Source organism: Ananas comosus, linkage group 8, assembly GCF_001540865.1.
Source record: "Ananas comosus cultivar F153 linkage group 8, ASM154086v1, whole genome shotgun sequence".
NCBI lineage: Eukaryota > Viridiplantae > Streptophyta > Magnoliopsida > Poales > Bromeliaceae > Ananas > Ananas comosus.
The window spans coordinates 69,019-82,035 of record NC_033628.1 but is presented as its reverse complement, the minus strand read 5'-3'; the positions used below and the strand labels follow the sequence as shown (position 1 = coordinate 82,035).

General features: G+C 35.1%; 2 protein-coding genes across 2 annotated transcripts; one reads left to right on the top strand and one right to left on the bottom strand.

Annotated features, from left to right (window-relative positions):
- LOC109713588 (putative HVA22-like protein g) lies at window positions 4-3,578 on the bottom strand. Its single transcript, XM_020237710.1, has 7 exons — window positions 3,235-3,578; window positions 2,378-2,419; window positions 2,133-2,231; window positions 1,980-2,036; window positions 1,806-1,869; window positions 1,500-1,718; window positions 4-736 (listed from the first exon to the last, which is right to left on the bottom strand). Exons 2-7 carry the CDS (start codon window positions 2,407-2,409, stop codon window positions 287-289), a joined length of 921 nt encoding a protein of 306 aa, XP_020093299.1. The 5' UTR covers window positions 2,410-2,419; window positions 3,235-3,578; the 3' UTR covers window positions 4-286.
- On the top strand, window positions 6,254-12,962 carry LOC109714208. Its single transcript, XM_020238715.1, has 7 exons — window positions 6,254-6,733; window positions 8,392-8,789; window positions 9,572-9,650; window positions 11,227-11,318; window positions 11,407-11,552; window positions 12,155-12,235; window positions 12,497-12,962. Exons 1-7 carry the CDS (start codon window positions 6,556-6,558, stop codon window positions 12,543-12,545), a joined length of 1,023 nt encoding a protein of 340 aa, XP_020094304.1. The 5' UTR covers window positions 6,254-6,555; the 3' UTR covers window positions 12,546-12,962.

The window sequence follows — 13,017 nt, the reverse complement described above, 5'->3', positions numbered from 1 at the left end:
GTCTAAACAAACCAAGCAACCAACATTTCTTTTCTCCAAGCAACGCAAGTGCTAATGCCAAGGAAAAATTATATTTAAACAATTTTACAAAGAATTCCTTATTACCATTCATCAAACCTTATTTGATGTATATATACTCAATTAAAAAGGAAAGAAGCTCTCATAAAATCCTTTGCATTTCTCCCTGGCATCATCGGCACTGATGAATAACACAAATTCACTCGTAGTCAAACAAGCTCCGGAGAATGAAAACAGCAGAGGCCCTGCAAACGAAAGAACACAGAAGCTAATTACCGGCCGAAGGAATGGCGGTGGTGGCAACTCGCTTTCTCAACCTATAACGAGTCGTGCGGATGGTCTCCTCTATCGGCGTCTCCGGACTTTTGCCATCTTCTTTGCCCTCGGCTTCGGCCTCCTCGTCGACTGGCATTTCCTCGTCTGCTTCAGCTTCATCTATGGGTTGGCTAGTAGTGGTGGCTTCGATGCTGGGGAGATCGGAAACGCTTTTTGAAGTGGGAGGTTCAGCAGCAGGATCGGCTGGTGGGTCAGCAGCTGCTGCAGGTTCTTGTGGCTGAGCGGGATGTGTAATTGGTTTTGCTTTAAAGGGCTCCAGCCGCCGGATCAGCCTAGGGTTGGAAGCGGTGGTTGTTGTGGGCTCTTCCGCCGGCTGGGAAGCCGGTGCTGGGGGCTGACTGGATGGCAATGATACTGCTCTCCGGTACTGCTGTTCCTTTTGCTGACATTGCCAAGGGTGTGAAAATGAGTTGTTTCATCAAGTTCCGAGTATCTTTTAAAAAATATTAACTGTAACTAGATTATATAGTAAACATCACTTAAATAGGATTTATGGTTATTTATTTTTGAAATAAACCTAGCATAGTATTGAGCTCATACCATCTTGCTACCAAAATAACATTTTTACATTCCTCAAGCTCTGTGATCATGAAACAATATATCTATGAAAATAATAGTGGATTTCCAGAAAGTATTCATCTGAAGGAAAGACAGACGTGCTGCTGTGTCTACTTGGTAGTCACTATAATACCTGACTAGCCCACCTAGTGCTAGTAACTTGATAGGCTTCAAGAAATAGAACCAAAAAATAACAAATATAGCGAAACAACCAAAAGCCTAGTATTCATGTGAAATCAGAACCAAAAAATGAGCCTTAAAATTCAGGACGAAGAAATAATATCATTTTGTGTCCTTTAATGCTCGCACGGACAGTAATTTTATTAATACCGCTTCTAAAGATGTTCAAAGACTATCCAAGGAGGATATAATTTGGACTCAACCAAGATGTAAGGTTAAATAATACAACTAAAATAAAACTGCCCCTCTATAAGTCACTAGTGGCATGCGCAAAGATAGCATTCAGAACTAACAACAAGCAGCAGCAGTAAAGAAGAAGAGGAAGAGGCTTTAACATGATGAACAAGTAACATATACACAAAAGGCGAAAAGTGCAAAGAGAAGAAGTATTGATGCTCAATTAGTACCTGAGCGGATCCCGATCTTGAGGTCAGCGAAGAAGACTGTAAAGCAACATACTGTAACACATCGAAAAAGGTAGTTTGGCCATAGCTAGTAGCCTTTTGCCAATAGAGCACAACCACATCACATGCTCTAGCTCTTAGCTCAAGCAAGTTGCGATCAATATCATTCTCATGCCGCGAAATATATGGCCTGAAGAAGGTTTCATAGATGTACGTTGTTCCCTGTTGCAAACATAATCAATCATAAAAACCAAATCTTGACTTTAAAAAAAAAGATACTCTGTATAAAACCAAAGAGAAATAAAGTACCATTGTTTTAGGATACCATAAGTATATAAAAAATGCCAGCTTTGCTTCATTATACATTGGTAACCTGCAGGCAGGTAAATAAATATACAAAGCTGTGAACAAATTGGAAAAAGAAAAAAATGCAGGATGAGAGAAAAGAAAGAGAACCATCTTTGGGCCACTAATCAGACATACCATGAGACAAAAGCATCGGTGAATCGCTCCAAAACGGTCAATAAAGCAACTAAAATCCTAAAGAATGGACAGAACCAAAAGAAATATCATTTGGAATCTAAGCGTCAAGTAAGAAAGGTTTAAAATGATTTCCAGGGAACTGTAAGAGCATACCAATACTGACACCAAAAAATGAGCTGTTGAATCTCGGGCTTGTTCAACTCGACTGTTTTGTAGCATTGGTAGGCCGGATAAGCGTAACCAAAGGCCAACCTGGAAATTAGAAAGCTTGTTTAAATCTTATTTAGGCTCTCTTATGTGTGAAGAGTAATCGAAGAAGCCCTAATTCATTACTTGTGTCTATAAAACTAAATAAATAGCAATAAAAAGAGAATTAGTTCATCTTAGAATTTGCTTACAGAAGGGCCCTTGAAAGGAAACTCCCCATCATCTCAACCAATCTACAGCAGATAACAAATTGAATTACTCATTCAGCCGTAATACAATAAATAAACCTAATGACCAAAAGAAATGTAAGCCTCATATATTGGAAAAATATATTGTTTTTTGTGCAAGTAGAAGGAACGGGTAATAAGAATTTTCTAAATAAACTTTATGAAGTAAAATGATTTTTTTTTTTTTTTTGTTGGGGATCAAATTTATGGAGACCACCTTAATTATAGGCCATATTGAAAGAGACCCTCCATTTTTTTTTTTGATTGGAGAAACAGAGGATATCTCGATCAGGGGAGAGATTTTACTGCAAATAAAAGTTAACAAATTGCAATTCCACCAACCAAAAATCGTTTACAATGGTTAAATTTAACAAAATCGCCAATTTAATTGATTTTAGAGTAACTTAAGTCATAAGAATCGAATGTTAAGGATTGAATGGTACCAATCAACATTTATGGGTTCAAAAATCCCTACACATTTTCATCTATTCTCTTTTACCAAATTTAAAACAAATGCTTCGGAGATATTGCACAAATTACCTGATCAACAAATATTTGCAGCGCCCCCCACCCAAACAAAAAAAACAAATTTTTACCAAAGTAAAAAAATGAAATAAATGCTAATAAGGTCAACATCAGCCGGAAAATTAGGGAAAGCACAAGAAAATTAATATTTTCAGAAACTCAGCATCTTATACAAGAATTAGCCCCAGAGATCGCCACATTGCACACGAACCACACTTCCCCGTCCAATACAAACAATTATCACCTAAAAACAAAAAATCCAAACAAAAAAACACATAAAAGGTCGAGAAAATTACCGAAAATTCTTCTTTTAATGATAGATTTTGATGATCGATTTTGAGCAGAGAGAGAGAGGAGGAGAGATAACGGAAACTTGAAACCTTCGAAAATCTAGGTCATCTCCCCCCCACCCCCCCTTTGAGTTCGTTAGTTGCTATACATATAGATAGATATATACTAAGAGCGAGAAAGTAGAAGAAGAAGAAGAGAGAGAGAGAGGAGACGAAGGGGTCCCTCTAGAGAGAGAGAGGAGAGAGGAGAGAGGAGAGAGAAAGAGGAGAGAGAGAGAATTGGGAATGGGGTGAGGTGAGAGATGAGCGGAGCCTCGCCCCCACCCTCTCTCTCTCTCTCTTCTCTTTCTCTCTCCTCTAACCACTGAAACAGCCTCTTCATTTGAATTAGAATTATTATTATTCTTTAATTTTTATTTTTATTTTTCTTTCTCCCACCTGTTTTTTATTTGAATTAAATATTTTTCACGGCACGTCGCACTCGGGAATAATAATAAAAGTTTAATTAATAAAAAAATTTATTTCACAAAAAAAAAAATGGCTTTTATTATAAATTACTATTTAGATTTTTTTAGGTTAATTTTATATAGATTTCTACGAATATAATAAATTATAAATATATTCCTATAAATATAATAAATTAAATTATATATTTCTACAAAAGTTCTAACATTTTCAAATATATTCCTCTGATAAAATGACTTTTTTTCCATTACAAATATATTTTTTATCTTATTAACTAAACATGATTAAAGTACTAATCTATGATTAAGTAAATTTTTTCAACATATTCTAAAGGCATTGAAATATTCGAAAATATCAGCACTTTTATAGGAATAACATATAAAAATTAAACTTTGTACGACTATATTTATAATTTCTGCATTTACAGAAATCTATATGCAATTAACTCTTTTTTTTTATATTGCTTTTGCTTATTTTTAGTTCCTTGTATATTTATTTAAACTAGCTTTTACTATATATATATATATATATATATATATATATATATATATATATATATATATATNTAACGCATATAATTTTTTTAAAAAAAAAGTTGTACTTTTTTGAAAGCAAAATGGAACAGATGACAAATCACGGTACATATCTTTAACTAACTATGATAATAATCCGTTCCAATAACAAGTTTCTACGAAGAACCCTTTTTTTTATTAAAAAAAATTTAACAGATCTTGGCTGACGTGGTGGACCGGGTCCATGCGAAATTATCATACGTGGCGAATAGATGTGATATGTGACGGTTACACGGAGTACCACCCGGCCCCCTGGAACGAATCATTGTACGGATATCGGATATTTGTCTCCGCCCTTCCCCTTTGCTGTATCCTGACGTGGCAACAACGTTCAGAAAAAAAAAAAAAAAATTAAGCTCAATTTTATTGAAGAGTTCCTTAATAATAATTTTTCTATTAATATAGTTTGATAAATTATATGTCTCTAATCTAAAATTTTATATTAGAATCTCAACATCGTATTTTTTTTTTTTTTTTTTGCATGCCAAAATCCCACTATTCATTTATTTATTATTTACTATTAGTTTTTTTGCATTTGGTTTCTATTTTTTTTTATTGGGTGAGGTGATAGTGAGCTAACTAATTAGTTGGTGATGAACCTGCTACAACAAATGCAGTGAGTGGGCCATACTGTGGTTTAATATTTTTTTTCTTTTTTTCTTTAGTTAAGTCTCTTAATTAGCTAAGGCATATTTTGTATCTTTGCTATTGACAATTTGAATCTAACTTTAATATATCTCGTCGCTTTCAATAATAATTTACTTATTCATATCGATCATACATTTATCGATCCCTTCAACTTTAAGTTTCAGAGAGATCGTTGGCTGAGAGAATTAATTATAATTACAATAAGTATTCATTATAGTAAAATGTTTGCATTATGGATAGAGGCACACGCATGCACGACCTTTTCTATATGACATATAATTAGTTTAATATTCTACAAGTTTTTTTCAAGAAAAAAAAATCTTAATTCTTTTCTTTTAAGATATTGTTTAATTGCATCTCACTCACGCCAACTTTCTGATCCACTATCACTTATTAATTGGGTGGAAACTTTTACTATAATTTTTGATAATTATAGTAAAAGTTTCTCTCCATTTAATTTCAGTTACATTCCTGTAATTTTGCATGTAAGATTAGCATAGCATAATTAAAGTTCAGATTAGATGCTGTTATATTTCTGATTGAGTTTTATTTTACTTTATTTTTTCAAATCAACTTTATCTACTATCTACTATTATTATTATTTGTGTGAAATCACAGCTTAATTTGTTGTTGATTAAATGTGTCTACTCCTGTTATATCGAGCCCGGCCCGGTGAGTAGGCTTTGGGCCTTGATTTGAGATTTTGGGCCATAATTTGCAATCGTTCGGAGCCCACTGGGCCTCAGTTGGGTAGCAAAATATAAGAAAACTATGAAGATTATTATTAAACATAGTTTGAGTACTTGTCAAATGAGTTACTTGCCATGTTTTTACTTTTGTTATCTTAAAAATAATAAAATTGTAAATAATACCAGACATTTTTTTCCCTTTTTTTGGGTATTTTCAGTGTTTTATGTTAATGCTTTTGTTATTGAATTGCTGGTGAATGTTTTATGAAGTATGGAATTTTTGTTGATTACAACTATTTTCAACTTTATCAGTTTTAGCCAAATTAGTTATTCAACTTTTCTTTTTTATAAAGTAACAATCACTCAGTTATGTATAAGAGTGATAAAAGAAAGACAATGTAAAACCAATACAACAAAACTTGATATTTGTACAATTAGATTCCACTTGACGTGATTATCACTAAATTTATTTTTTTTCATATTATTTTAAATAAAATTAATAAAAATATTTATTAGTTTGATTTTTGGGAAAATTTACTTATTTATTTATAGGCTGGGTGGAACCATTTAGCTGTAGTTGTCTCTTTAAACTCCCTCCGCGAGTAATCACACCTCTCTCTCTCTCTCTCTCTCTTCTCCCACAACCGTATCCGACAAAGCCCGAGCGAGAATATACTTCCCGAATAGTTCCCTCCCCTCCACCTGCGGTTGCTTTATATGCATGTAAGGGTTCCTCTCTCTCTCTCTCTCTCTCTCTCTCTCCCCCTTGCCCCTCCACGGCTCCTCTCCTCCCCCTCTTCCCTCTCTCTCTCTCTCTCTCTCTCTCTCTCTCTCTCTCTCTCTCAGAGCCTAGGGTTTGATCGAGAAGCACAAAAGCCGCTTCTCGCAGAAGCGGAAGCAGAAGCGGCATCGTCCGCTTCGGCCGCGGGGGAAGGGGTGCAGAGGAGGTGGAGATGGCGGGGGAGGGAGGGTTGGGGCGGGAGGGGGACTGGGACTGTGGGGGGTGCGGCAACCGCAACTACGCCTTCCGCTCCCTCTGCAACCGCTGCAAGCAGCCGCGCCTTCTCGTCGACGCCCACACCCCCCGCGACTCCAAGTGGCTACCCCGCATCGGCGACTGGATCTGCGCCGGTAATCTCAAAACCCTAACCCTAACCCCAGTATTCTCTTCGAAACTCTAATCGTTGCTTTTGATCGTGGAAAATGCGTATCGATGTTGGTTTTGACGTGTTTTGTGCCCTAGATGTTTCGTCGGAGGGTTTAGGTTTTGAAAGAATGGTGAGATTTTGTGATCTCGATCGTATTGACGCTTTGTTTACCTTCGATTGTGAAGAATTCGTGTCGATGTTGGTTTTGACGTGCTTGATGCCCTAGAAGTTTTGTTTCTGATCGAAAGATTCGAAACCACGCTTGCTTTTCACTGTTCCATAACGAAAATCTGAAGGAAATGTATGGGACACCCTCAAATTTGGAACTAGGCCCTCGACTTATTTTTCTTTTGATTATTTTTGTTTAAATTACATCTATCAATTATATTGAGGATTTGTTTATTTTAACAATGATTTTTTTTGAATTTAATTGTTTTGAATGTTTTTTATGCATGAAAGGGTGAACTATGAATTGTGCAAACAATTAATGACTTACAGATAATGGAGCTGTGAATTTTAACAAAATTTTGATCTAATGTAGGAAAATGAATCGAATAAAATGACTAAATGTTAAGGGTTTGTCAAGCTCAGAAGATAAAGTTGAAGGTGCATTTCAAAATGGCTTATGTATATTCTACTTTATTTCGTTTGTCTTTTCTAATAGCTCAATCTCATAGGATATGACCCGGGAATAGTTTTAATAGTTTCACTCAACTGCGTGGTAATCACAGGAACTGCTTTTGATATATTAAATTATAGTATCTTCAATTTAAACACAATTTTGTACACTAATAAAGAATCAAAGCAAAAAGCTGCAATAGGATTGGTTAAGCAAAGTGTTTCAGAAAACTAGTTTCATATCAAATTTTGTAGTTCTTTATGCTAGAATATAACTGCGTAAAATAAATTTTCCAGTTTCGAAAGTAATATAGGAGGAAGGTAACTGCATTAAAAAGGATAATCTGAGCCAATATACATTGATAATTTTAACATGCTAGTTGACCAAGATAGCTTGTTCTTTCTGCACCTTCAACAAATATTCATATTATAGTTTATAGCGGTAGTGCCTTATACGATAGCCTATGTACATATAGGCAGTATTCACATTTTCCATTGCTCTATATCATTTGTACTTTCTAGTTTATGATACCTTTTTTTGAACAGTTTGGCTTCCACAGTTGCTTGCATTAATTATCATTGGTGCCCCTGACATTTTGTTCATTTAATTTATTTATCGTCACTAATAACCCTGCCAGGGTTTATGGGCAAAAACCTTATGTGCGTATATACCCCTGGCATGTGTATGTGCGAAATAAGCAAAGTTTTAACAACTTCGCTGCGTATTTGCACAGTTTTGCATGCAAATACCAACTTCGCTGGGTATTTGCACAGTTTTGCATATTAGCTGTTTTATATATGCAATAAACCTAATAGATATGCAGGCTTAGAAGCTGCATTACACTATTTGAACAAGTTGAATAGAGTGTCTGTTCTGCTTTACAATATTTGAACAAGTTGAATTGAGTGTGTGCGCATGCGCACTTGGGTGCGTGTGTGTGTGCGTGTGTGTGTTATGTTTTGGAATAACTGGTTGGTGTTGCGTATTACTTCGGTGGTTGCATATTTGGTTGGGATGTATAGGTTGCAGTAACAACAATTATGCGTCCAGAAAGGAGTGCAAAAAGTGTGGCCAGCCAAAGGAGGAGTCGGCTCTCCCAGCAATTGCAATGCATGGATTATCTCTGCCAGCAAATTATGCACATTATTTTGCCAGATCAGCACAGGAATTAGCAGGGTTGAAGATGAATTACTTGGCTCTACAGCAGTCACTTCTACAACAAAACCCTAATTGGTTGTATGGCGGGTTTAGTAGATATGGGCTTCAATCTACTCCTGATTGGACATTCAGTGGAAGTAGCAGTAGTGCGGGGTTTTCCTCTTCTGGTAACAGAAATCAACTTCCTACGGTTCTGAACGGCTGGCGTGACGGTGATTGGATATGCAAATGCGGTTTCCATAACTATTCATCGCGCACTGAGGTGGTTTCTCTTCATTTATTTATCTTTTTTTTTTTTTTTATTTTTTCGCATTTTAGTAATACAAAAAGAAGAAGATAGAGAATTATGGACATAATAAGATTACAATCAACTTTTTTGGTTTGCAGTATATGGAGTGTTATAATATTTACTCCATTCCAGAAAACACTGTCAATTTTGTTGTGTGATTGGACTAAAGAGGCTAATCTAATTTTAATATATAGGACCTTACCGGTTTGATATTTACAAGTTAGAACTTTACAAAAAACTTAAAATTGTCTAATCAGTCCTATATGTTGGCATCTCAGCTAATTATTAGAAGAAAATAAGGCCAAGTAGACTGAAGCATTAATTACTATAGTGAACCATGGTGAACTTTACAGAATGAGTATTTCTCACTTAATGAATTCAAGGACTAATGTGGAATAAGTTCCTACATAGTAAGTGTGATGTACTTTCTTTATTCTTAGCATTTACTTGGGTTATTTCTAATTAATGAACAAGGAAAGCTACCGTTATTGTGTATATCTGGTCTGTATTCGAATAAGAGTCTTAGTATCTGAAAATCGGTTCACATAGCATGCATGCATGTGCCTACACCTTGTACTTCTGTCTGGAGGGCTCTACCTTTGAGAGCTTAACACTTGGATATGTAGGAGTTAGCTAGGGTAAGATGTTAAGAAGCCTAAACTACATTATCATTTTCCTTTTAGTTAACAAACATTAATCTTCTTATCTTCAAATAATGTTGGTCATATATCCTGATTCATATTCTCTTTGGGCAGTGTAAAGAATGCAATGCGCCTATACCATCTGCTGCACCCTCTACGACAATGAATACAATGGCTTCAGATATTTTTCCAAGTAATATATGTCATCTAACTTCTTCCACTTCTGGTTCGCTGTGTAATTTTCTGCTTTGAGGTTCTTATTTGGAACTGCTGATTTTGTTCCCATTTTGCTTCTGCCTGATTCCTGTGCAGCTGATCTCACTTGAATGCTTTGTTCTTACTGCACGCTTGAAATTGTTTTTGGGTCTTTTGGGTGAGATTCATGAAAAGATCTTGATCTAGCTAGCTGTTTTAAGATTGTGACTTGTAAACTAATCCGACAACGGATTGCTGATTGCTTTGATGGTCGAGGCGAAATTGAAGACCTTGTAATAAACTATACAAAGCTTTTAAGACCATAGGAGCAACCTCTCTAGGTGCTGTGAATGCTCACAGATGACACTTCTTTTGTTGTAGCAGTTGTGTGAGTCTTATATACTGGCCTGCTCCGTGGAAAGCATTTTGTTTCATCATATATCATAATCAATTGAACATATATTGTAATCTATTGAACATTTATGCTATGTTATTTTATTTTCATTGAACATATGGGGTGATTTTTATCATCTTTCATATGCTCCAAAGTCACTTCAAAAGGCAGTACACATGTGCTTGAGCAGATTTCTAATATTCTGTTGTCATCATAACCTTTTCTTTTCTAGTGATATGTTATTGACTCACTGCTTATCCTAGTGGACTTTATTTTATAGTATTCTTAGATGATTTCTATAAATTAGTGCTGGCAGATCCTAGTAATTTATGGAATGAATAGAAATATGCGGTATTTCTGATGCATTGGTGATTGGTGTAGCCTTGCTTTCTTTGATGAAGAACAGTTGGAGTGTTTCTTTTACATGTAACTAGAGGATGATATATATATATATATTCACGAACATATTGCTAGTTAATTCTTAGGGCTTGTTTGGTTCATCCATTTTGGGTATGGAATGGGAATCGGTTTGATCAAATCCGGTTAATTTTGTTTGGTTCGCATGAATCGGTTTGGGATTCCTATTCCGGACTGGAATGAGAATGGCCCATTAGCCTTCAACTTGATTCCGGTCTTCTAGCCCGGATTGAGATTTCATTCCGGAAGCCCACTAACTTCTCGAAGCCTATGTGACCATCTCACCCTCCTTCTCTTCACCCCTTTCTCATCAAGAAAAAAAAGCCTTTCTCAAAACACTATTCCTAACCCACATCAATAAAAAATTTTAAAAATAAATTTGATATTTTTTTTGGAAAACTTATTAGAGAATAGTATTATATTTTTCATAAATTTTAAAAAATATAAATTTATATTTGAGAGTAAAATTAGTATTATAGTATTCTATAATTTTTTTAGTTTATACGAACCAAACAATGAAATGTGAATAACTCATTCCAATTCCCAATCCACAAATAAACTAAACGTCTTGGGGGAGTGGGCCATTCCAATTACCATTCCAATTCATTCCCATTCCATTATCCATTTCAATTCCACCCTTGAACCAAACAAGCCCTTATTGTTAGTTAGCTTATTTATTCACATATTACTACAAGTTCTTGCCACCATCCTGCATAATGATTTATTTTGAAGCTTACTAACCTATTCCTTTTTTCTTTTTCAGCATTGGGTACGAAAAGATTGGCGCCTGAAGAGTTCATCAATGATTGGGATAATAAAAGGCTAAATGCAGGGCATGCAAATCGCCAGTTTTCGGTATAATTCGACTTGCTATTTTTTCTATTTATATTATTCATTTATTCTGCAGTTTGGAAAACTCTTACAATGCTGTTTTCATTTTTAGGATTTCAAGAATTCAGCCGGATCCAACAGTGATCAGACACCGGGGATTTATCCCAAGGCTAATGAAAACTCAGCAACAGTGCCATCTATACAAGTAAACCAACAGTCTCGACAAGTTGCAACATTGCCTGCACTCATAGGAAAAGGGTATGCCAATCTTTTTGTATTTATGATATTCTTCTAATATAATTATGTCTATCCGTGTGCTTATGCTGTTATGGTATCTGCTGCATGCAATAGAGTGATAGACATAAAAACACAAGTATAAATGCCTATATGCATTCTTGTGGATTCTTAGTTGCATATGTGAATGGCATGCTTTCAATCCTCTTTTATCTTGTAAGTATATAGGCTTGCACAGTTGCAATAATGCATCATGAGAATTTGTATATGGCATTCTGTTAATAATTGATGTCTAAAATGTCATTTGTCATTTCCATAATATATACATTTTGTAGCCCTTAAATATTTATTAATCTTATATATATATCCAATACATATGTTGCATATTCTTTTTCATTTATGTACAAAAAAGAATTCTATGTATCTTCAAACCACTTTTCCTGATTAATTTGTGGTAAATTCGTCGGACATCCCATTTTGCAACACCAGGATTTCAATTTTCTGTATTGTATGTATAGCCACTTGTGACACTTTTCAGAAAGAACCTTTCTATCCTTAAAAGATTTTCTTCTCATTTTGAAAATATTGAATGGTGATCCCTACTAAATAATTTTTCTGTTTATCAGTGCGAAACAATGGCGTGATGGGGACTGGATGTGCAGTAATTGCAACAATCACAATTTTGCATCGCGAACATATTGCAATAGGTATGAGTATTATCTTCAGACTGGGCTTATGATGTGTTTAATTTGGTCTCTTAATAAAATAGTTGACATATGATAGTATTTGAACAATCAAAGATACTAGGATTAGTACCAACTGGCAGAATTTTTTTTATTTTTTATTTTTAACTAATATGAAATAGAGGGACAATTGAATTGGTCTATATTGCATATACCGTACCATGCAAGGATAGCCATTTGAATATGCTCATCTCTTGGTAAGTAAAGCTATTTCTTTTGTTGCAGGTGTAAAACTCAGAAAGACGCAGCTGCTCACACTGGTAGTGTGCCATAGCTTGTATGTGCTGCTGAATTGAGAGTTTTGGTTTGTGAGGTTTTCCTACTTGATATTGCTTTTCCTCTTCCTTTTTTTTGGGGGTCTTACATTCGTGGTGAGTATTATATTGGGAGTTAAATCGGAATTCTCCTGCTGCTGAAAATTATCAAACTACCATTCTCGCATTATTGAGGTTTTCCTGAATTAGTAAAGTTAATAAAAAAGAATTAATTAGTGTGTTAAGTCACCAGTTGGTTTTCTGTATTCTGTACTTATAGCTGCTGTATAGGATGCTCTAGTACTAGGAACGCCAAGACCAAGAATTGTTACTGAACCTGTACAAACTGAGTTTTGGGAGTTTGTGATGAAAACTTTTCTTCCATGTACTTGATTAGCATGTGGATTATGAATACTTGAATGTGATTCTTATGTAGATCTTTGATGTTTCTGATAGTTAAGCCTGATCTTTCTAATGTTTCAAACCGATGAA